This window comes from Gymnogyps californianus, chromosome 8 (assembly GCF_018139145.2).
Source record: "Gymnogyps californianus isolate 813 chromosome 8, ASM1813914v2, whole genome shotgun sequence".
In the NCBI taxonomy this organism is placed as follows: domain Eukaryota; kingdom Metazoa; phylum Chordata; class Aves; order Accipitriformes; family Cathartidae; genus Gymnogyps; species Gymnogyps californianus.
In genome coordinates this window covers 30,817,874-30,841,866 of record NC_059478.1, presented here as the reverse complement: position 1 = coordinate 30,841,866, position 23,993 = coordinate 30,817,874, and the positions used below count along the sequence as shown (strand labels likewise).

Below are 23,993 nucleotides of genomic sequence, written 5' to 3'. Positions count from 1 at the left end.
GAACTTGGATCAAATTTATTGAGTCTTTCAGCAAAATCTCATTTGAAAAAAGAGGGGCTTGGCGTTTAAGTACGTTATTGTGGCTGCAGCTTGTAATTATACCATGGCTCCTTGCTCTGTACATGTAAATTTGCTAAGCCAGCCTTTCGGGTTTGAAGGATGTTCTCTTGGCTTTTTTATTAAAAGTAAGCAAAAAATAGAACTTATCAGCAAATTCTTCCTTTTTCTTTTTCCTTAATGGCCAAATGATTAAGTCGCTCATCTGTTGTCTTGTGTTTTGTAATATCCTTGGAAGAAAATCATTGATTTTATACAAATCTTCTAAGTCTCCTGTATGTATTTTCCCCTTTGCTGAAGTAGTGATCAGAGCATGAACAGAATAGGTCTGACACTGCTTTTTAAACACCACACACATTTACATAAAAGATGCAATTTTAGTTAGAGAAATGTACTTTGACAACTTTTTTTTTTGCCTCCTTTTACAGATGGTGAGAGATGAAAACTTGAAATTTATGAAGAACAGAGATGTATACAGTAGTGACTACTTCAGTTTTGTTCTGTCATTAGCTTCACTGAATGCTGTAAGTACCTAGGTTTTAATCTTAGAGTATTTGGAATATGTTGGGTGGGAAGGGGCACAGAAGCTATGTGGGTCACAACCAGGAAAACTGGAAGAGAAGGGTTGACATGGTTTTGCTTTTCCAGCTGAGCAATTCGTTGTCTCCAATAATTTTTCACGCTGATAACATCTGTCTCAAAGCAGACTCCAGCCTCTTGTTCTAGTAGTGGGACAAACACCATTGTGCCATGGTAAAATTATGAAATAACACGCACCTTTTTTTAGTGATGCAAACTGAGCTCGAGAGGGACAGAAATTCCTCTCTATATGGAAGATCCACAAGTTGGTGTTAGTCACCTCAAAGTTGATAGACTTTCATTGGAAATACAGTTTACTAATTAAGTTTTTCTAAATGGAGTAATAAGCAAACCAGCATTTATTAAATTTATCAGATCCACAGATCTAGTGGGCCTTACAGCAAGTTTGTTCCTGTTTTAGCATATTTGTTAACTAGCATAGCTCTGGAGACTGTTTTTAGCACAGAAAAATGCTTTGTTTTATTTTTTCCAAATGAAGTAAATTACTTGAATAGAACATGTTGATGTGTTTAAGAGACAGCATATGTGCTGCAGGCATGCTTCTGCTCTGAAGTAAATTTGACGTTTCTTTCAGACTAAGGTGAAGCATCCTTATTATCCATGCATGGCAAAGGTGAGCTTACAGCTGGCAGTCCAATTCCTCTTCCAAACCTATCTCCGAACCAAGAAGAAACTCAGGTAAGGCCTTGTTCTGGGTGCTGTAACAACATATTCTGAGGTTTTCGTGCTTGTCGTACCTACAGCACCTTGAAATACTGCAGGTAGCATAGACATTCACAGGAGTAGCAATACATTTCTGCTTTGCATTGGAATCCCATCACAAAGAAATCTGAGAGAGGAAGGAACATCATGTATAACCTGATAGTTTGCTGCCTCTCCCAAATGTCCATTATTTCCGTTGGCCATGGAAAGGCTTTAATGGTTTTAAAGACAGCAAGTTGTTCCAAAATACTTCTCTAAGTGTTTTTGTCTTAAGCCATATAATGTAAGTTCCATTAAAGTAAAAATTCTTTCTATTTGGTAAACAAGAAACATGGCTTAGGTTTTGGAGGTGTTTTTTCTCTTTCATTACTGACAGTTGTACCTGTTTTGTTAAAGGGCTGATACAGAAGAATGGATTGCCACCATAGATGCACTGCTCTCCAAAAGCATTGATGCTTGTCAGTGGTTAGTTGAATATTTCGTCGGGCCAGAGGGCCGGGAGCTTGTCAAGTAAGTACTGGTAATTCTGTCGTAGGTGTTTTGTGTCTCATGTATGGATAAAGCTTCCTAATAACATGATCTGGCCTATACTGATGTATTCCCAAAGAGTTGACTGTGCACATTCTTTAAACAGACACTCTAGATAATCACTTAGGTTTTTATTTCTAGTATTTTCACTGATTGTGCAGCTTTCTGAGTAATTCTGAAAAACTAATAAAATAGCGCAGCGTACATGGAGGAGGATGCAGATGTTTAATTCGGTGGAGTGCCTTGGAATGTGTTTATGTCTAGTCACTCCTGTAAGTGGTGGGAAAAGAGAACATGGTGAAAGTGTTTGGGGTAAGGTGAGTTAAATACTTACCTGACAAAGATCACAGATAAACTGGAAAGAATTTTTCTCGCCAAGCTCAAGATCAGCTCATAGGTGTTTTGAAAAGACCTAAGACAAATTACTGGAGATCTGACACACCACTTACAGAGGTGTGTCAATGTAAAGAAAATTTTATCGTTGAAGTTGCATTGAAAGACAGGATCCTTTGATAGCTTTTAGTTTTGTATTTATTCATTCAAGTAACAAAAAAGCTGAAGTAATATCATAGGCCTTACTAGTGACGAGCAGGAGTGCAGGAAAATAAGTTAAAGCTTATCCACAGAAGCACAATACAAGAAGTATCTGGACTGTTATCCTTTTTAAAATAATAACCACCACACTTAATCATAGTAACCGTGTGTACACGTTGATTCCAGTTCTCTTTGCAGCTTCGCCTTTTATCTTCCAGGACTTTCCTCCTGGAATGCAGTGTGAGAGAGGTGCGAGTTGCTGTAGCCACTATTCTTGAAAAAACCCTCGACAGTGCCTTGCTTTATCAGGAGAAGGTTAGTGTCACCTCATCTCACCAATGATTCTGTTGGTTGTCTCTACCTAATGCCTCTTGCTGTGTTTGCAGACAATGCTGTGTGATTTGTAAATGACAAGGTGAAAGGCTCTCTTCTTGATCATGCTTGTAGCTCTTCATTTCTTGAATAGGTTAATGCTTGTCTGTTCCTATCGTAGAAGGTAACCTGCTGCTGTAATTCTCAGAATTTAAGTTCAAAGTATTACTTATAAACAATTCTGCCTTATTTCAGTTTGTCTTATAAACTGGTATCACGTATTCTTTTAATAGTTTGGAAACAGTGTTTTCTTAAGATTTATTACCTTTTACTGATTCCAGAAATCAGCTTAGTTTTTAACTGATTCTCCTTCCTCACTCACTCAGGAGCCTATAGCTGGAGTAACTGAGTTATCTTGTTCCAGAGAGAGACCATAAGTATGGTTATTGTTAAAGGTTTAATTTTCTATTAGAAAATCTTGGCAAGGAAGTTTGGGAAGTGCAGCTTTGTTACGTTTTGCTGATCTTAATATTCTAGGAAAACCCAGCAGGAAATTTGTGAAAAGGAGTCATTTGTAGAATGTTTGAGATTTACCTGTTTACCCATTTCCCTTGGGATACCTGAACCAAATCATTTGTATAAAGAGAACTTAGACAGAAGTGTTATCTGTGTTCTGACATGTTCCTGTAGGTTGTCAGTGGGGGCTTGGACACTTTTAAATGTCCAAGTCTTGCATGGATGGAAGGCACTACTGTTGTATAGGCTTCTGTTAAGGAAAGTTTGTCGTATTTAGAGCTTTCAGGAAAGATTGCTATGAGATCCTACAAGCTGAATACAGTAGTAGGGAGATGAACATTTACAATATAGTTTGATAATTTTTGGTTACTTCCTCTTGGCTGTTAGTTGCTCTCTGTTAACTGAGATGTAATAAATTATATACCAGTCTGTATACCCTTAGCGTGCTTTGATGCAAACTAAACACTAACATTGCTTTTTGCATAGTTGAGTGTGATAGTACACTAACATGAGACCTTGAGTGACAGTTTACTTCTAATCTGGTTTGGTTTGGATTACTGTAATGAGTGGAACATTTGAACATCAGTTCAGTCTGAGGAGTAATTTGAATTGCTTTTAAAATATTGCAAACTTATGTAACTGCTGAGTTCCACCTCTTTGAGCAAGTTACCTAGATGCCAATGCTTTCATTACTTTCCTGTTTAATATATGCAGCATTCATTCAGAAGAGCTAAAAATGGGAAGGCTGCAATCCTATGTTAGCTACTGATATTCATCACAGCAAGTGTATCTGACCACATATGATTTTGTTAACCATACCTTAACTCTGATACGTGAAACACTTCTGTTTTTTTAAGCAGTAGACAACTCTTTACATTCAAATTAATAATTTTTTCACAGTTAAAAAGTCTACATCAATTATTGGAGGTGCTACTTGCTCTACTGGATAAAGATGTACCTGAAAACTGTAAAAACTGTGCTCAGTACTTTTTGCTATTCAATAACTTTGTACAGAAGGTAAGAAACTATTGTTTTTCCATACTATTTTCATTTTAAAGGACAATAGTAAAGCATCTGGTCATCCATATTCATAGAAGGTTTAAGCAGCACAGTGAAACTCTTTCAGAACCTTTATTTCTTCAAGAGTATTCTTTTTTTTTTTCTTTTTTTGGAAAGTAAATTACTTTGAACACTGGATTAGGATAAAATCACACAAAAATATACCAGCAAAATATACCAATTGAAGATGTCATTTCCAGAGTCTGAATTTTGAGTTTCTGTTTTGGGGGAGTGTTCTTGGCTGGTCTTAAAAGAAGAAAAAGAAAAAAAAAAAAAAAAAAAGAGGAAAAAAAAAAAAGGCATTCAGGATTTTTGTCCTGTAGGAAGCAGAATAACTGACTGGACTGGACTGTTCACCCCAGTATGGTTTCTCTCTATTCCACTATTCTTTTTTTTTTTTTTTTTTTTTTAATATGACGCTTATTTTGCATATGCTGATTCTGGTCTGGTTTACATAATGAACTCCATCTAATGAGACAGCTTTGTAGAGGTGTACCTTATTGATCTGGCTGACGATTTATTTATTTTTTTTTAGAGTGGAAAATGCAGTGTTTAGCCTATGCATTTTACTTTTGTACCCTAGAGTGCTAATTCTTTACCTGCACAGGAATGTAACTTTTCATTTTTGTCTAAACAGCAGGGTATAAGGGCTAGCAGTCTTCTTCTCAGACACTCTGCTTTGAGGCACATGATCAACTTTCTCCTTGGCCCCACCCGTCAGAGTAATCAGGTAAAATTTATGTAGCATGTGTTGTGCTCTAGTTTGTCCATCCCCATGTTTTTTATGATGCTTAAATTATGGATAAATACTTTTCATGTGGTAGGATAGACTAATCCTTGGATTATTCTGTAAACTTCATGCAAGTCTTAGTCTACCTATGTGTAGTTAGCATGGAAGTAGCTGTTTTGGCAGAAGTGAGCGTCATGGTTTTGATAATAACAAAATTTTCACTGTCTTCAAAGTATTAGAACATGGTGGTGGACTGTTAAGGACATTGCTTTGTTGTGACTTAACAGAAGTTGACTCAATCAACCAATCAAAAGTTAATTAAATCTCTCCTTTGGCTCAAGCAGAATCGCAGGTGGAGTTCAGCACAAGCACGTGAGTTTGGATATCTTCACAATACTGTAGCACTACTTGTTTTGCACTCTGACGTCTCCTCACAAAGAAATGTTGGTAAGAATTGCGGTTTTTGCCTTTTGGTGACTTTGCATTTCAGTTACTTTGACTGGGAGTAACTTAATATCAGTGAGGAAAATACAATAACTTTGAATTTAAGGCAGTAATGGTTAGCATACGTTTGATTACTTTTTATATTGCTATAAATGTACCGAGAGGCTGTGGCAAACAGTATTACAGGCACTTGGTGGTGGTGGGGAGGGAATCTTGATATCAACAGTATTGTGTCATTGTTGGCTGGAACAGACTCACAGCCCAACAGGCTGTATTTTGCTTAGATTTGTTATGCCTTTTGCTAATCTTGAAGGGGAGTATTTAAACTGAGCTACTGAATAACAAGCAATGAAATACTCTCCTAGATATTTCTTGCAAGAGGCAGAAATATCTAAATAAAGATAATAAAGGAATAAGTTGAGATCTTCAGTTTCCTGAAGAAGGAATTTAAAATTTTCTTTTTAAAAGAATAATTTGATTTCTGTCTAGGGTTAAAAGTTTCTGGAGTTGGAGGCGGTCAAAAATCATAAAGTAAAAGAAGAATGATAAACGTTCTGAATATGATGAGTGTGCAACAGTGATTGGGAGTGAAACTAAAGCTCAAAGTACTGATAGTAAATATGAACGTTTTGCTTTGACCTTCTTGCAGTTCGTTTGCCTATGTTGTCACTAAAGTAAATGACACTTCAGTGCGCAAGAGATTGTTACTTGGAGTGGTACCATACAAGCTATAAACTAGTTGAGATGAATGTCATTATAGATTACATGGTGCCAAACAAGCAGCAGTGTCTTCAAGGTGTGTAGAACAAACTAATTTATTAGTGGATTGTTTTTGTATTTGCTATTATAGCTCCTGGTCTCTTTAAGCAGCGTCCACCTCTAAGCATCACCGCTTCAGGTCCGCTTTTGACGCTTCATGAAGAAGTGGAAGCCTTGTTATTCCTGTCTGAGGGAAAGCCCTACTTAATGGAGGTATCTGTTCTAAATTCTGCCCTGCTTGAACCTAAAAGCTGGTCTGATGTGATTTCTTTGAAGTATCCTTACATGAAAAACACTGAATATTAAAAAGCAGCCAGCTGGGGAGTATGTGGTTATTATTTTGAGCCTAAACAAGAAGGCACCTTTGGCTGCTTCTTGACTCCTTCGTATTTTAGTATATCCCTAAACTTAGGGGTCTGGTTTGAGAGTTTACGAAGTTAGCAAAGGCAGCGGAACACATTTTGCAAGTGCCTATGCAGTCAGTTACTATGTCAGCTGGAGGTGCTAACTTGAATTGCTCTGACTTAATGGATCATGGTTGACCAGACCTTTGGAGGTGGGCAGCAGGAGCGGAATGGAGTGCTGTGAGGGCAGGGGTTCAACGCACTGAGCCATGCAGGTGCTGGGAGAAAAAGCCGCATCCTTCCTGGAAAAGACTAACATTCTGTTACAAACTTACTTAAAAATAATTGTATGGCTGTATCTGAAATTGTTTGTGCTTTTCCATTAGGTGATGTATGCGTTACGAGAGCTAACTGGATCTCTGTCGGTTCTCATTGAGATGGTGGTGTACTGCTGCTTTTGTAATGAGCACTTTTCCTTTACTGTGCTACACTTCATCAAGGTAGGGAGAAAATAAAGATAAGCTTTTTGCGTAAGTGTTTCTTCTAGGATTTCGTCATACTGTGTGTTGTGGGTTATAATGGCACTGGGATCTGCAGAACAATTAGTACAGTTTGTTGGATTTTTGAGGGGTGGTGTTGGTGGGTTTGGGGTTTTTTTTAGGCTTTTACTGTTTAAAACAACAAATTTGCAAAAAATCTGTAAAGCTGTCTTGTAATTCTTTGCGTCATTAACGTATTTTACTGTCTAAGTAACTATATTTCTTACATGCAGACTCAGCTGGAAACCGCTCCACCTCATGAACTGAAAAACATATTCCAGTTACTCCATGAGATACTGGTAGGTGAAGGGTAAAGACTTGTACAGGGTAGATTTTGTATCGATGCATAATGAAAAAAGTCAGGACTGCATGGGTAATTTCAATATCCACGTATCTTTTAATCCTTCAGTTTGGAGTTTTTATTACTTTTTAAATTGCTGTCTTGATAATCCAGTGATATATGAAACTTCACAAGTCTTATTTGTTTTTCATGTTGAGGTGGTTAAAACCATTCCATAGAATAGATACAGGTATCACACACCACTTACTTACATTGATCTTTTTCTTTCCCAACAGGTTATTGAAGACCCATTACAAGTAGAGCGCATCAAATTTGCCTTTGAAACTGAAAACGGATTAATAGGCAAGTAAGGCAGTGGGTGAACACTCCTGTCTGCTACTGACCCTTATGTTGATGATGGTTCATATCATCTCCTAGTTTCTAATCCTTCTAAACTGTTTTAGTTCTCAGGGAAAACAACTCGACACATTTGATTTAGCCACCACCACCCCAAAAAAGCTCTAAGAAAATCCAAAATAAGCATTAGAATATTATAGTAACGGCAAACTGGAAAAGAATTTAACTGGGAAAAATGAATTATCTCCAATAACAGCAGTCAGTGAACCCAGAGAAGAGTGGTACTTACGTACTTAAAAAGTGACGTTAAGGAACCTTAACCAAGAGCTTGGCAAGAGAGCTAACTTTTTTAAAGCAGAAGCAAATCAGGGTGTATATATAATGCGGGGGGGGGGGGGAAGTACCTTGGACTAACATAACAAAGTAGCTCTATGAATCCTGTAGCCTTAAAAATTAATTTTTATTTCCTATGTATCAAGAAATTGCCAATCTTTTTGTTTTGTCAGCATCCTAATTACCATAAAAAGAAACTGGTTCAGCACGGAAGGATGCTGATACTACTAACTGCAGGATAGCCTCATAATCTGACAAGTGGCTCCCATTTGTTGCTGCTCATACAAAGCGTTGTCTTTCCATTTGATACAGAAACTTTATTGAAGTGAAGTTACTAAAGCATTCAAAAGGAACTGAAAAGTCCCAAAGTGATGAGAGCTTACTTCGTATGAATCAGGAGAGGAGACTGTGTGTGCGAAAGAAGAGTGGGGGTAGCCACATGATGCTCAAAGAGCACCTCTGATGAGTTAGGGCAGCTTGAGCATCTCTTTCATAGCTGTTCAGATGAGGAGCTGCTTCAGACTGTGGCTTTCACCTTAAGTTATTTTGGATTCTGTTTTAGTGAGAAGGAATATTTAGCTTTGTTCTTTATTTCTCTCTTATACTTCAGTGCTCTTCTGCTTAGTAGTTTCCATGTATGACTGATAGAAGATAATATGCAGCAGTGTAAGAAAATAGCTAAGTGGTTATTTTATTTCTGGGTAAATTGGTCCCACTTGGACCAATTCTGTTCTATAACTTGGGCAATACGTGACCTTATTTCCTCTGCAGAGGAGACGTGCAATTATTCAATTGGATTTTTATGTTGAAGGCGTCAAGAACTGCTGTGAGTTTTGGGAGTGAAAGTTGTAGTTTTACCTTGGAGTTTCCTTGCAACAGCACTGAACAGCGTGCAGTCTCACTGCACATGGACCGTGACCTATCCGTCACATTGGCTAGTCTTACTGCAAGAAAGGAAATCAGCAAACAAGAGTTTTCTGTGGTCCTCAATAGGGTGTTTGTGCATAATTTGTAGTGCACCAGTGCTGTAATTTTAATCATCTGCTGTGCTTCAACAGTAGAAAAACTGGCAATTTGCAGTTCCCTAGCAATTATTTGCCAACTTTAGAGGTTTCGCTACAGTGTTCTTCGCTGACTGCTATGGACAGAGCAATTTTTGAGTAGCAAATCTGATTGTGGCAGCTCCATGGAAATCTTTGTGCTTCTCCTCAGTCAAAGAATTTTGTTAAAAGATGGGGGAATTCACGGTATAGAAAACTTCCTGGTAGGAATGGCCTGGGGTTTTCCCCAGGTCTCCCACAGAAGAGTTTCATGGCTGTTGAATTCTGCTATGCTTGTTTGTGTGAAGAAGCTTTAAGCATTCTTCTAGCTTTGCAAATTTTGATCCAGGTGGAAGCTGGTGATCTGGTCCCTTTATGGGGGTTTCAAACAATTTTTTTCCTTCAGATAGATGTAACCATAGCGATTATCTAATATAGAATGGCTTATAGGGGAAGAATAACTGCATTAGGAGAGGACTGTTTAAAATTCAGGTACCGCATTTGAAAGAATTACTGCATTTTCACTTTGATCTATTTTTAATCCAATAGAGTTGTGGAAGTACTCGAAACTGCCAGCAATACAGCAGTGTGTTTTACACAAATACTCGTGCTAACATCTGTAGAAATAACTTTTACCACCCAAGTTAAAATTTGACCTTCATCTTTGTTATGTTTTCAGACTGGCTGGTACACAGAAATCTGAATTGTGGTTTTTAATCCACGTATTTCTCCCCACAGCCTTGATGCACCACAGCAACCATGTGGACAGCAGCCGTTGTTACCAGTGTGTCAAGTTCCTCGTTACTTTGGCTCAGAAGTGAGTAATACGGGTTTCAGAGTTTAACCTCATCCCTACCTTAGGCCCCTCTGTGACTATTTAGGCTGCTACTCTTTCTACTTCTGATCAGCTTTATTTTTTGTTACTGTGATACAAGTGGTGCTCAAAGGTCTTGATAGTACATATGTCAGTATGAAGTGAAATCTTTACTGATTAGTACCTGAGATGGATTTCTCATATAACAGTTGATAACTGCTGTTTATAAAGGCAAAGGTCAGCTACATTCTGTAGAGCAGGAGCCTAGCGTTAACACCAAGACAAACTTAAGGAAACTGTCCCAGATTTTTTAAATACTGTGATTCCTAAATTCTCTTTGTTTAGAACTTGGCATATGTCCCAATAAAGCGTAGTTCTGAAATACGTGAATCTGTGTAGTAGACTACTTCAAGTAAACGTAACTAGGCATTATTGCTCTTGCTAATTCAGTTAATAACAGGGCTGTACAGTTTAAGTCAGAGTTTGCAGTGATAACAGTGCATACAGAATGCAGCAAAGAGAGAGAAGTCTTTGAAGTAGTTTTAAGTTTGCCAGAATGCCTTGTTTGTGACTAATGAATATAATTTCAATTTCCAAGGTGCCCTACTGCGAAAGATTATTTCAAGGAGAATTCCCACCACTGGAGCTGGGCCGTGCAGTGGCTACAGAAAAAGGTAATTTGGCTGTAACTTTACCAAGAAACTGTCACTTTGTTTACAATGAGAATTATGAAATCTCCATCCTCTATATGGCTCTCTGAGATGACTCTAAAGACAAAATACAAGCTACTTCATTTTTTACAAGGACAGATTGGATGCAGCTAAATCTGAGGCATGCAAGAACTTCAGTAGGCCCCCACGTGTTTCAGGCATAGATGCGTGTACAGTGAATAAAACCAAGTGTGGATAGTCATAATGATTATTCCTTGCCATGTGGGAAGCTTTCAGTGCCACTGTATTCATGTTAGAAGATTTCACTTTTTTAAAAAAAGCAGTTTTCCTTTGCCTGTGTGTTGATGCGAGAGAATGCATAAATGAGTGGATTCCTTACAGAATCATTGCAGCTTTGCACAAAACATAGCTGTTGACAGATACAGCTTTTTCCTCCCACACTGTGTAGTTTTTGTTCTTCCCTCTAAACTTAATGTAGGTTGGCCAACGCATCTTTAATAAGTACCCAAGGACACTTTGGAAACTTAAAGCGCAGCAGAATTGGCCCAGGTTTGCCTACAGTTAAGCAGGGCCATGCTTGGTCTCCCAGCACTGCGTGTACAACATGATAGTATCCCAGCTCCAGGCTGCCTTTCTGTCCTGACGGCTGCTGCCAGGCAGATGCCAGATGCGTGAACTAGTACTGTACTGAACACTGGAAGCAGAGTCAGTGTGATGCTTGGAGTGCAGCTGGCACAACTTGTTGCCACTCTTCTCTTGAAACACAGCAAACCGGCAGGTCTGGATAGTCCTGCTGTACCCATTTTTACTTTGTACTGGCTCAAGTAAACCCCAAATCCACCACTTTTCGGCTGGCATCCAGTAACTTGCACGCATGTACAGTTACCAAATAAAGGGAGTTGGTTGCTAGTTTTCAGCTGAGGGGCAATAGCCTCTCTGACTGTTCTGGCTGCATTAAAACTGCATGCTTGTCTGTGCCGTAGATCTTCAGCTCATTGCCAAAGGATTCAGGAAGCTTGTTCCAGACTTGTTAGTTCACCTACCATCACAAGTGGATGAGGCTTTACACATGTAAAACTCATATGGCAATTTTATGGCTTTCTTGGCTTTTTATGCAGATGTCTGAACATTATTGGGCTCCACAGAGTAACGTATCCAATGAAACATCAACTGCAAAAACCTTCCAGCGCACTATTTCAGCACAGGTATGTGTCAGTCTTGGGAGACGATGTTAAACTTGTTTTATTTCCTTTTTTGCTTTTCAGTTAGCATCTTTGGTTTTGGCAGCTTTGGCATATTCCAGTGCATTTAAGACCATTCTTCTTTTAGAAGCCCAGACCCTGTGGTTGTTCCTGAAAAAACTAACCCTTGAACTATATTAGTCAATACCTCACAATTACCTGTGGTGACTCAGCTATCTCACTACAGCAGCTATATTGTTTCAGGATCAACTTTAAAAAAAAAAAAAAAAAAAAAAAAAAGATTGTGAAATGAAGGTATCACCATGGCCCCTGACACTCTCTTGGTCTGTTTCCAACTCAGGACACGCTGGCCTATGCCACAGCCTTGCTGAACGAGAAAGATCAGTCTGGAAGCAGTAACGGGTCAGAAAGTAGTCCAGCCAACGAGAACGGAGAGAGGCATCTGCAGCAGGTAACAAAGAAATAAGGGCACGTTTATCTTCTGTTGCGTTGCTCTGTTAGCTTGTTCCTGGGGCTCGGGTCAGAACCATCACTGAATGTAGACACAATAATTGTGCACTTTACAAAAGTAATGTGCCGTATCTTTCTCTCCTCATCCCTTGTGTGTATTGAAAGGGCTCAGAGTCTCCTATGATGATTGGTGAGCCTAAAAGCGACCTCGATGATGTTGACCCATAACGGATACCGATGAACACAAGAACAGATCAGCTCAAACATTTAATGCCTGGTACCTCCTGAAACTGGAGTCCCGTTGCTTATGCTGTTAGAAGAGTCTGGAAGAGAAGTGGCTTTATAGGATCGGAGGCGATGCTGGAGAAGGCTGTTTCCCTGAAAGCTAAAAGCATTTTTTGGCCACGAAGGCTTCAGATCAATAAATGCTCTAGAAAACTGCGTCTTCACCTGCAGTAGCTCATGACAGTCCAGACACCGAAAACAGTTTGTCAAGAAGATTTTATCAAATACACAAACGCTAGTGGTTGAATTTTTATGTGAACATTAAATGAGTGAATGTAAAACTGTTGCTTTTCTGTGATGCTGCAAAAAAATTCTTTTGGTTTTTATACAGGAAAAAAAAAAAACAGGCTGCCCTTATGTATGGAGGGCAAATTTTTAATCTTTCTGATAATATTGAATAGGAATATTCAAATTTCTGTAAAGATGTGTGATGACTTACATTTCATTGTAAAATATTAGTTAAAGAATGGGTTTACATAAGGACTTCTGTATTTAATATGTCTCCCTGCTAATTTGTAAAGCTCTTTATGAGAAGGATCAGCAAGATTGCTCTGTAAGGAGAGCGATTCGTTACAGAATGGTTTGGTCAATGAGCTCTGGAATGGGTCATCTTTTCTGGTACCCTTCCAAAAACCACAGACAACTGGGAAGGGCAATAAAAGAAAAGCTTTGTTCTCTAGTTATGCAAGTGTTCATTATTACAGGATGTTGCTGGATTTAAAAAAAAAAAAAAAGTTAATGAGTAGTTTAAAAGAAAAAAAGCACTTTAAGATGGAATTCTGTTGCAGTTTTACTCATTAAATTTTTTTAACCTTTGGAGACATATTGAATAAAATGTAGTCTCAATCATGTGATCTGCAATCACTTGCTTATGCTTTGAAATTACTGAGAAAGTTGGTATTGGTTGTATATGATGAATAATTCCTTGAGTGAGTTAGGGACACTGTTGTGCAGATTTTATAGCAGTTTTAACACGGGGAAAGAATGATTTGGCTTTGTTTGTATTTTCACTTGACCAGGTAACGTTTAAAATATCACAGCTCTTTTGATTTGCTCGTAAACAACTGGAAACCAGTTGGGATGATTTGAGCACAGTTTTGTTTTCCATGTCAAGTGCAGTTCAGTGATTTCCGGCTCTGGATACTAGCTTCTTTTGTGCCAACCAACTCTTCATCTTTTGTACATTTTGCGTTTGTCACATGTTCTGCACTGCTTTTTGCCTTTATTTATGGATTCTGCCTTACTTTTAAAAAAAAATTATATAAACAAACATGCACAGAAATGGGGGACATCTTAAGGAGTGCCTGGGTACCTCCAGAATAGATAAATTTGCCAAGTTAAAGGCACAACCAGCCAAAAAGTGCCTTTTTTTTCTTTTTACATACTGTTGCCGAAACAAGAAGCAGCAGACAGCTTTTCACTGTTGTGCACTAATATTGAAATTAACCAGTCATTTCACTGTTGGAAGTAAACATCTGATCTGATCTGATTTCAGCTGTACAGCTTTGTAACTTATTGCGGGTTAAGAGAGCCGTTGTCGTGAATTGCGCGTGCAAAGAAGTAAGGGTGACGTTGTAGTGAATCTCTCACTTTCTTTTCCAAACAATGTCTTCATAGACACATGGCAGAGTTAGCATTTTATAAATGTTTCTGATAATGTGCTGGGACATTTTAAATGTGATGTTTTAAATTAATTTTGAATAAACCATTTCTTACGGATACCCCTTCTTTCTTCCCCCATCCCTAATACTTTGTTAATGGGTCATAAATCATCACAAGAAGTCAGTACACAGCGGTGATGGTGATGGAAGAAGCTGGTAATGTTCCTATGGCTTGGCACCACTTGTCACTTCAGGTTCCTGTTATTTCCTATGGAAACGACGTCCTCGATTACCGCAGGCCCAGAGAAGCATTGATAAGAGAATTGCATCAGGATGGCTCATCACCACTGTATACTTGAAACCAATACAAACTTTTTCATGGTTCTGCTCATGCTTGTACAAAGTCAGTGGTTATAATTTGCAATAAGATGATACTTGGTCAATTATTTTTGTTTCCAGCTGCTGTCATTTGAACCTGCTGAAGATTATTTTTTGGAAAATAGAGTTCAACAAAACTAGTTTTTGTGTAAATTGTGATGCATTTCTATGTTGTAATTTTTACTGCCAATCTTTTTGGATGAAAATGTTTTTATACAGCTTACAAAATGTTCAGTGAGGAGCAGCCGCAACCTGCCTGTGAGCATTCGGGGAGATACTGTCCAATTAATACATAGACATTTGGCACTGGAAAAATAGGCAGTCTTGATGAACAGTCTTGGGATTCCTGGTCAATGGAATAAAGTTATTCCTTTCACAGAAAACTAGTGTAATCTTTAGACTGCGCATACACTGCTACGCTGTTTTCTTGTTGATCCTCTTACCTTGAAACTTCTTAGGCCAGTCCTGCAGATGATAAGCTCTGAGAGGTTACCCTGATTGCTATTTTGGCAAATCGAAGCAGCTGAACGGCCCCCGGAGCTGCGCCACTGTATATGCCATGGCATGTTCTGATGCGCTGTCAGATTTGTATCTGTGTGCAGTTTCTTCTGACCTTCTTAGCGGAATGATTTACTCTGGCTACACTTGCAGTCATGGATTAGACAGGATTTTGTGTGTCAGATAGCAAGATTTGCAGGCGATCTGGACTTGAATTAATACTGCCTTTTCTGTTGGTGCGAGGTGCAGAAAGCTGGACGCGCAGCAGTGCCACGGTGCTGGTATTCCCCTGCTCACCTCTCTCCTGCCTTCGTAAGCAGCACTAGGAGCTACAGCCAGGGCTGCCATCCCGGCTCTGCCTTCCTGGCAGGTGCCTTTGTCCTCTGCTCTAAGGACAAAGACTTTTACATTTCAAGCATGACCCAGCCTGTGCTCTCCACTGGCAGTGCCAATCCTGGGAGCACGGACTGGGTATTGCAAACGGTGTGCTGACGGGACCGGCCGCAGCATACCTGGGATCAACACTGCTTTCTCCTGAATGAGAGAGGCTTTTCTGCCTACCCACGTACAAGATACTAAGCAAGGGCTAATCTTCTTTGAATAGTTTCCTTCCACCAGGCTTATCCATGCTTGAACTAAGCCATGAAAGCTATATCTGGCTTATTGTGCATGGAACGTGCTCACACCTTCTGCTGGGAGCCGGCGGGGGAGCAGGCAGCAGGATCTTCCCCTCTCGCGGGGAAGTCAGCAGAGGTGAAATATCTGATGCATGTTTTCAGAGGTTACAGCCTAGTAAGTCTGCTGAAAAATTACCAGCTGCGTCAGAGCTCTTCAGGAGCATTGAGGCTAACATCCCTTTTTCTTTTCCCCCTCTTTGTGCAAAATTCCGATTATAGCCGATAAAATTATGGGCTGTAATTATATGCATGTTGTGTGATTACATGTTTAGATTAGGGGTTGGGTTTTTGCCATCCTTGGGTAACAAGTTAGAAATAGTTAAAGCCTTTCAAAGTGGTGCTTCCTACCGGGTCTCTGTCTTCTCTTGCCAATTAAAGCTGGAGTAATGGATCTGTAAGGGGCTTTTTAACACGGGAAAAACACCCAACCCAGAATAGCCGAAGTTTGACAGATTAACCTGGTGCTTGTGGTATCAAGCTTTATTTTTTTCATCTGTCCTCAGGTAACACAACACAAATCATATACTGTAATACCAGGAGCCTGCTAATCAACCGAAAAAAAGCAAGACCCTGCTTTGGTGGCTTCTGGTACTTCTCAGCCTTTCTCTGCTGCTGTGCATCTCTGAGCATCTATGCTTTGTCGTCTTTCTGGGGCTTCAACGCATACCGAGTGAAGCCCAGTGTTACTAGCAACAGCAACAAAAAGCACAAGGGCACGTTCCCCAAAGCTGGATGAGGGTTTGTTTCCGTAACTGGAAGCTCTTGTCCTACACCACTGTTTTAAAAACAAACTCCTGTTCTTGGATGTGCGTGGGACAACAAGACTCAGCCCCTGGTCTCTGCGCCGGTCCCAGAGCTGAGGCCAGCTGTGGGCAAGGGGAGGGTGCCCACGCTGTCTGCACTGACCTCTGAGGATGCCAGCAGTCGTCCAGGGGCACCTCCTGCCAGAGGCAGGGATCAGAGCCCGAGGTGGCGGCCTGTGGCTGCTTCACTAACGAAGCAGAGCTCGTTTGGGGGAGCAGCATCCCTGCCGGATGGGTGCCAGCTCCCCCTTCCAGACTGGTTCCCCGTGGGGATGTACGTGAAGCCAGACAATGGATCGTATCTACTGAGCACTGGTCTATGAATTTTATTTTAAAAAGACATTTATAAAATGTTTATTTATAAAATTCTAAATAAATATTTAAGGTACAAATGTAAAAACCAAGGTACTATGAAAGCTTTTTCTTCTTCTTTTTTTTTTTTTCTTTTTAAAAAGGAATTACAGCCGGTTCTATGTGTCTTGGGAAGACCTGAAAGGGAAACTGTTAAAGCAATGCATAACACCAGCAGATCATTAACTTTGACTTAACAACAAAAAAAAAAACCACTAACAAAGCAGTAGCTGACTGTAGCAATGCAGATTAAAATCTAATTAAACAAGCAGACTGTTTAAACTACAGCCCTTACACTTAACTAAAAAGTAAAGTCTCCTAGATAGATGAGTAGGCAATTATAAAACTGCCCAAAAATGGTTAACCTATGATTTTCCAGGTGCTAAGCAGCATTAGCTGACATCTAATGAGCAACTAACCAGGAAAGAAAGGAGCAATCCTTGCCACAGTATTTTTTTTTTAAAAGGTGGTGGGTTTGTCATATGCTGGGTGACAACACAAACAAACAAACAGCCTCGAGGCAGTGCATACGGTCAGGGTATTGATAGAAAGACCCACTGCATGACAGGGAAAGGATGCCGGGATGACTCCTGTGATGGGGCAGGGCTCCGGCTGCGCGGGGGCTGCTTGGAGAGCTCTTGCAGAGCCCCCTGGGTCTCGGCCCCACTGTGTGCGAGAGGGTGACGAGCTTGTACCCCACCATCACGGCAGCCCAAGCGCCGAGGTCATCGGCAGCCACGTGTCAGAGCGTGGACTGTGCTGGGAGCGGCAGCTCAGCCCCGGGACGGTACCAAGCCGGTGACGCAGCGGTCCAGCAAAGCACCCATCCCTGCTCTGCCGGGCACGCCAAGCCGGGGCAGCCGCGTCTCCGGCTCAGCCCGTCCCTACTGCCGGCTCCGGCAGCAAATGGCGATGACCGCAGCCGTGCTGCTGCCAGGGACGCTGGCTGCCACGCAGGTATCGTCCACGGCGTAGGCTCCCATGGTGCCGGGGCTCTGGGAATGGGCGTTGCAGCCCGTCAGCGTCCAGCCATCATCACAGGACACCGTCACCTAATGGGGGAGAACAGGTCATCCTCCACGGGTCAGCAAAGGGGCAGGGGTCTGCCTGTCCCAATGGTCCCCGGGCTCAGGGTGATGTGGCAGTGTCACACTGAGCCGCTGGACCCCAGCTGAGGGGGTGGTCCCATTACAGGTGGGCAACTGGGGACACCAGTGAAGGCTGGGGTTGGGGTGGCCACAATGAGATGCCGAAGCCAACCCGACCCCCCATCAGGGTGGCAGAGGGACAAGCAGAGGCGAGGATAACACCACGGCGGAGGAGCATGCACTGTCCCTACCTTCTCCACAGAGCCCGAGGACGTGTGCTCCTTTACCCGGCACTCAAGGCTGGCGGCAGGGCAGCACAAGGCGTGCACCATCACCTCCGTCCTGCCGGCGCAGTGGCTGGGCCCGCTCCCCGGCCCTGGGACGGGCCTGCCGCCATCACCCAGCACCACGGTGGGGGAGTGGAAACTGCACCCTGCCGAGGGGAGAGGGGCTGTCGGCGTGGGGTGGCCGCGGCAGCATCCCAGTGCACGCGCAGGCGCTAATGGATGTCCCCGCTGAGCCCTGAGCCTTCCCTGCCTCCATGCACACAGCACAAATCCCCCCTTCCCTGGCACCCCAGCACTCACACCCACCCTTTTACCCCCAGGGTCCCAGAGTTTTTCTGGAGCAAACACCCTCGGCCATCAGGGTGTTGGCTCAAGGGTCTGTAACCCGCCGTGTCAGGCGTTACCGGTCAGCACGTGGTCCCGTGGGGAGCAGCCGGCCCCCTCAGCCACCGGGGAGCTGGCGTTGATCTGGCACTCGGCCCTGGGCCATGTGCAGCACCTGGCGATGGCGTAGACGCCCTGGCCCCGAAAAGCGTTGTGGGCCACACACTGCTTCTGCCCGTCCTTGTCCTGCGGCCGGAGCAGCACGGCATCACCGGGGGTACTCGGGGGCCTGGGGACACCCCTCCGAGGCCAGCGGGCACCCCAGGGGCGGTACTTCTGTCTCCGCACGCTCTGCTCACCTCCATGTGCTCCCCCAGCCGCCTGCCGCTGCGGGAGAAGCTGGAGCAGCTGAGCATCTCCTCGGTGCCAGCGCAGCGAGCCACAGCCGTGGCGTGCCGGGTGAGCCCCGAGCGCGCCGACCACACCGAGCGGCAGTACAGCTGCTCGTCTGTAACGGAGCAGATGGTGTCAGCGGCGGGGTGGGCACTCACAGCAGCACCCAGAGCCCACGGCACGGACGGGCTGCCAACGGAGGGCTGGCAGGTCTTCCCCCTACCCTCTGCGTGCAAACAGCCACGCTCAGGCTCAGCCATCCCCGGCACAGCTGGGGTAGGAACATGCCTTGCCAACGCACCGTGCTTTCACCCAGGCACTTCTTTACCCAGTAAGCGCAGAGCTGTGCCAGGCACCCAGCAGGCAACTGAGGTCTTTACCTGCGCCCAGCCGGGCAGGCAGCCCGGCCACGCTGTTGGGCGTCTGGAGCCGCTGCTCCTCAGGGAACCATGCCATGTCCATGACATTCTTGGTGGCGAAGTGCAGGAGGCGCTGCCGGAGCTCGGCGAGGCTCAGCTGGGGCTCAGCGCTGAGCAGCATGGCGGCGATGCCTGCCGAGAGCCCAGGGGGCCGCGGTGAAAACCGGTGGCCACGCAGCCGCCTACACCCGACTCCCCTGAGCAATGCAACTCCAGCGAGAGACAAGAGGAATCACTGCAGCCCATCATCCACACGCACGGGATGTGGGAGCTCTGTGCAGGCTGCAGCACCCAAATGAGCTAAACATGCCAAAACCGTGGCACCATGGCACACAAAAATATCCCCAGCGCAGGCAGCCCTGATGCCCTGCGCCTGCAGGGACACGTGCCCAGCACCAGCAAGTGAAGGGCCAGCCCTGCCTGCCACCCCGGAGCCCAGCTCGCCTGCCACGTGCGCGGCCGCCTGCGACGTCCCGCTCTGCGCCGTGAAGCACGTGCTGCAGTCGCTGGAGGCGCCAATGATGTCGTCCCCCGGGGCGAACAGGTCCACGCAGCGGCCAAAGTTGGTGCCCAGGGTGCCGATGGAGGCGGGTTGGTCCTCACTGTTGGTGGCGCCGACTGTGATGACCTGCCGGGGCAGTGACGGAGCGGGATGTGGGCGAGATGGGATGCACAGCCCCAGCCCATTTGGCTCACTTGGTGCTGGAGCAGATGAGCCTGGGGAGGTGGCAGCGTGTCCCCACGTGTCCCCATGCCTCAGGGAACCCCCCCCAGCCCGTACCTCTGGCTCAGACGCTGGTGAGTACAGGCAGGCATCATCCTTGTAGTTACCGGCAGCCGTGACCATCACCACCCCCATCTGCGCCATCCGCCGACAGCCAGCGTTCAGCACGCGGCTGTAGGCACCGGCGAAGGGCAGCAGCACCACCAGCGGCGCGTAGGGCTGAGCCTCCAGCGTCGCCTTGATAAATTCCAGGCCTGGGAGGGACAAGACGAGGGACAGGAAACTATCACAGGATGGGGACGAGGGAAGGGGCTCTGGGAGGGAGCGGGCTCCTCTCCGGGGCATGGGGTGACTCACCGATGAGGGTCCCGCTGACGGTGCCCTTCCCCTGGCAGTTCAGCACACGGAGGCTGCGGATGTTGGCGCCCGTGGCCACGCCGGCATCGCGCCCGCTCAGCACCCCGGCCATGTGGGTCCCGTGGCTGTCGCACTTGCTGGCCTGGCACAGGCGCCACGGTTTTATGCCCCAGCCCATTGCGTCGAAGCGGGTTTACAACGCCGCAGCGTCCTCCCCATCCCACCCCACCCCTTGTGCTTTGCACCAGCTAAATCCCGCAGTAGAATAAATCTTTAAAAATATTTTGGGGTGGGGGGAAGGTAAAAAAATCATCCTGCGCGGAAGGAGAAAAGCTGGCAGAAAGGATGGGGGATGCAGCCAGCCTTTCCTGGGGCTGTGCTAGCACTGGGCTTCCCTATGCACAGAGCAATGCGAGCCATGCAAGGCAGTGCTAGCACGCACTGCAGGGTGCAGGCAGCCTTCGCAGCCCCGGGTGTGGGGTCGACCTCTATTCCCTCTTGCAATGACATCTTGACACACACCCATGCCCCCCAGCCTGCTTTCCCCAGAAAGGAGCCCTGCCCCGCTCAGCCACAGCCCCAAATAGACCACGTTGAGGGTCCCAGCATCCGCCAGGACCACAGCTCCTGCTGCTGCGTGTCCTGCCTGACATTTTGCTGCGAGCCAAGTGTCCCTCTTGTCCTGGGAAGCCCCACAAGCCTGGCCAGGGTTCTGGGGGGTGCAGGGGGATGCTCTTGCCAGGCTGCAGCGTGCAGCACCTCAGGGCTCACCTGCCTGTGGAAGCGGGTGCCGTCCTCCTCGGGGACGCTCTCAAAGTCGGTCACAAGCACCCTGCCCTCGATCTCCCGATGGGTGCTCTGCACGCTGGTGTCCAGCAGGTAAATCTCCACCAGGTCACCTTTATCTACCAGGGACACAGCCGGCGGCAAAGGCAACCACCGCCATGGTCAGCCCCAAAATGCAGCTCCAGACCCACAGCACCATGGGGCAGGGGGATATCCCGTCCCTCGAGATCAGGAGAGGGGATGGGATCACTGACCCTTCCCCAAACCCCTGTGGTCCTCCCCCCATATCCCAGCGCTTACTGGGAGGGCTGTAGGCGCCAGAGCTGGGCTGCGGCGGCACGATCCTGCCCAGGTTCCAGGGGATACTCTGGGCAAAGACGTAGGCGTCCTCCTCGACGTACTCCACGTGCGGCAGCTTCAGCGCCTGCGGGGAGGAGGCACAGCACCCGGCGTGGTGGCAGAGCTCCTGTTCCCCCCGAGGCTGGGGCTGCCACCCCCACCAGTGCCCACCGCTGCTCCTGCCCTCGCCGCGACCCGCCGCCCTCGGACCCGTCGCCCGCTCCCCATACCGTGTCCAGGACATCACTGCTCATCTTCACCAGGAAGGCGGGCAGGAGGTGGAAGACGTGCAGCAGCTTGGTCAGGTATCCCCGCCGAGCCGCCCGGGCCTGCAGCCGCCGCGCCGTCGCTCGCACCTCGGCCTCGCCGCCGCCCGCCCGCAGCACCACCACGTAGCGCCCGGGCAGCCGCCACGACGCCTGCGGGGACGCAAGCGCCGGCCTTGGGTTTGGGGGAGACACACACACGCGTGGCCGCCCCGGCCGCCCCCACCACCCCACGCTCCTCACCTTGGCGGCTCGATGGAAAGCAGCGGGTCCCGAGGGGGCGGCCCCGACGGCGGCTGCCTCCTCCTCGGCCTCCCCCAGCGCCAGCACCAGCTCCTCCGCCAGCTCCGCCGCCGCCCGAGCCAGCACCAGCGCCAGCACCAACGCCAGCACCCGCGGGGCCATGCCCGCCCGGACCCCCGACGGGGAGCGCGGAGATGCTCGGAGCCGCCGAAGCCCCTCAGCACGGTGCAACCCGGAGCGCGGAGCCTCTGCGCGCCCGCGGAGCCGCGCAGCCGGTGCGCACCCGCGGCTGCGGCTTTGCCCGGCGCGGCGGGGCGGGGGATCACGCCACCGCCGCCGGCCCCATCGGCCCACCCGGGCGGGTTAACCATTAACGGGGCCGGGGCCGCGGCCGGGAAAGGGCGCGGGTGGGGGAGCGGGGCGGGGGCGTGGGTCGGCAGCCGCGCGGGGAAGCGGCACGTCGCGGGGCGGCGGGGCGAGGAGGGGAGCGGGCAGCGCTGCCCGCACCGGCCGCCGCTCACCGGTGGGCTCGGAATTCCCCCAAGAGTCCCCCGTGCGCCGCTGGGAGCTCTGGCAAGCAAAACGCAGACGCTCAAGGACTATTTTCGGCAGGGGCTGAAAGCTTTTATGTGCCTCTTGCTGCCTTACTTCAGAGATAAATTTCCATGAAAGCCTCTAATCCTGTTTAGGCATTTTTTACAGAGTCGTCACACATCGCAAATATGATTTTTCCGGGATACAGCCGGTGCTTTCCCGTGGCTCTCACCGCTGCTTTCCACCTCTCCCCTCCCGCAGCGCCGGGCTCCCACACTGCCCCGACACCCCCGGTGACCTTCGGCAAACCCCTTCCCTGATCCCTGCTTTTGAGGGAAATCGGGATTTATTTTTACAGGCTATTTAAAAGCTCCTCAGAGCTCACAGGTTTTGTGTGGATGTATATGTTTTATAATGATGTGTATGGTTTATATGGATGCATATGTTTTATATGGATGTATATGTTTTATATGGACTTACACATTTTATTTTTAATGAGACCTCGAGTGGCTGCCTGTACTCTGGTTTGGGTAACCGGGGGGGACACCGGACCCCACTTGCCTCCCACTCTCTGCCACAGCGAGCTGACATCGCCAGGGTTGGCATCCACCAGGCTCCTCATGGGGACAAGTCTCGCTCCTGATTTTTGGTTCAGCTTAACCAGGTGCCGCTAAGTCGTCCTGCAACACGGAGCTGATGCTTCGGGACACCTTCAGGGCAGCCGAGCACTGGGGGACCCCGTTTCGAGGGGGACAGTCTCCCTCTCCCTGCAGAGTCCCTCGCTTCCTTTTTGCACGGGGGACAAGCTGTGTCCGAGGAAGGATGGAGAGAGGCCCGCAGAGGAGGGGGTGGTGAAGGCCCCCCCCGAGCCCCACCTGTACCCCCACATGCTGAGCAACCCTGGGGAGGTCTTGGCATGAATACCTGGCCCCAACGCCTGTGCAGGGAGTGTGAGAGATGCCCAGCCCCGGAGCGCTCTGGAAGGAGTGGATATCTACAGAAAGATTATTTTTTTTCATGAAAAAATATTCAGAAATAGCCAAAAACTTGCACCTTGTAGAGAAGAGATCCATTTCCCGTCCTGTCACTCAGGGGAGCTTCTAGCAGCAATTCCTGCTGCTGGTGAGAGCAGCAGTACCCTCCGGCTCTGTCTGTGTAAGGGGGGGGTGGGGGGGGCCTGTTTAGAGGGGAGGAAGGAGAGAGCAGAGAAGGCAACAGAGAGACCCCAACAAGGGGGGAAAGGGCCCCTAAATCCCCTGCTGCCCTCCAGCCCCGGGGGGGTGCTGGCAGAGAGCAGGGCGATGCTAGGCCGGGGATCCCCCCCGCATCCCGCCGTGGCTGCAGCAGCGGCAGGCCTCGGGGCAAAAAA

At 46.6% G+C, this 23,993-nt stretch overlaps 2 protein-coding genes across 2 annotated transcripts in view; one reads left to right on the top strand and one right to left on the bottom strand.

Annotated features, from left to right (window-relative positions):
* USP24 (ubiquitin specific peptidase 24) overlaps nt 1-14,912 on the top strand; it is a 66,809-nt gene extending 51,897 nt beyond the window's left edge. Inside the window, exons 53-68 of the mRNA XM_050900582.1 lie at nt 486-581; nt 1,232-1,335; nt 1,756-1,869; nt 2,640-2,736; nt 4,150-4,266; nt 4,946-5,038; nt 5,383-5,485; nt 6,333-6,454; nt 6,972-7,085; nt 7,358-7,423; nt 7,701-7,767; nt 9,873-9,951; nt 10,547-10,622; nt 11,738-11,824; nt 12,162-12,272; nt 12,437-14,912. Coding sequence (XP_050756539.1) covers nt 486-581; nt 1,232-1,335; nt 1,756-1,869; nt 2,640-2,736; nt 4,150-4,266; nt 4,946-5,038; nt 5,383-5,485; nt 6,333-6,454; nt 6,972-7,085; nt 7,358-7,423; nt 7,701-7,767; nt 9,873-9,951; nt 10,547-10,622; nt 11,738-11,824; nt 12,162-12,272; nt 12,437-12,499 — 1,509 coding nt within the window. The 3' untranslated portion in view covers nt 12,500-14,912. The remainder of the gene's footprint in view (nt 1-485; nt 582-1,231; nt 1,336-1,755; nt 1,870-2,639; nt 2,737-4,149; nt 4,267-4,945; nt 5,039-5,382; nt 5,486-6,332; nt 6,455-6,971; nt 7,086-7,357; nt 7,424-7,700; nt 7,768-9,872; nt 9,952-10,546; nt 10,623-11,737; nt 11,825-12,161; nt 12,273-12,436) is intronic.
* A 2,836-nt stretch (nt 14,913-17,748) lies between these two features.
* Nucleotides 17,749-21,850, bottom strand: PCSK9 (proprotein convertase subtilisin/kexin type 9). The gene is made up of 11 exons (XM_050901145.1): nt 21,812-21,850; nt 21,543-21,666; nt 21,228-21,361; nt 20,457-20,598; nt 20,157-20,353; nt 19,820-20,003; nt 19,337-19,507; nt 18,923-19,071; nt 18,644-18,809; nt 18,204-18,385; nt 17,749-17,916 (listed from the first exon to the last, which is right to left on the bottom strand). Exons 1-11 carry the CDS (start codon nt 21,833-21,835, stop codon nt 17,749-17,751), a joined length of 1,641 nt encoding a protein of 546 aa, XP_050757102.1. The 5' UTR covers nt 21,836-21,850.
* Nucleotides 21,851-23,993: the final 2,143 nt, after the last annotated feature.

Excerpts from the sequence above, each read along its gene's own strand:
- PCSK9 (XM_050901145.1), bottom strand. The coding sequence starts at position 21,835 with ATGAGCAGTGATGTCCTGGACACG. Across the intron at positions 19,508-19,819 it reads GGCGGCCGCGCACGTGGCAG|GCATCGCCGCCATGCTGCTC; the intron begins GCGAGCTGGGCT and ends GGCTCTCGGCAG. Across the intron at positions 19,072-19,336 it reads GCCTGCCCGGCTGGGCGCAG|ACGAGCAGCTGTACTGCCGC; the intron begins GTAAAGACCTCA and ends GCTCCGTTACAG.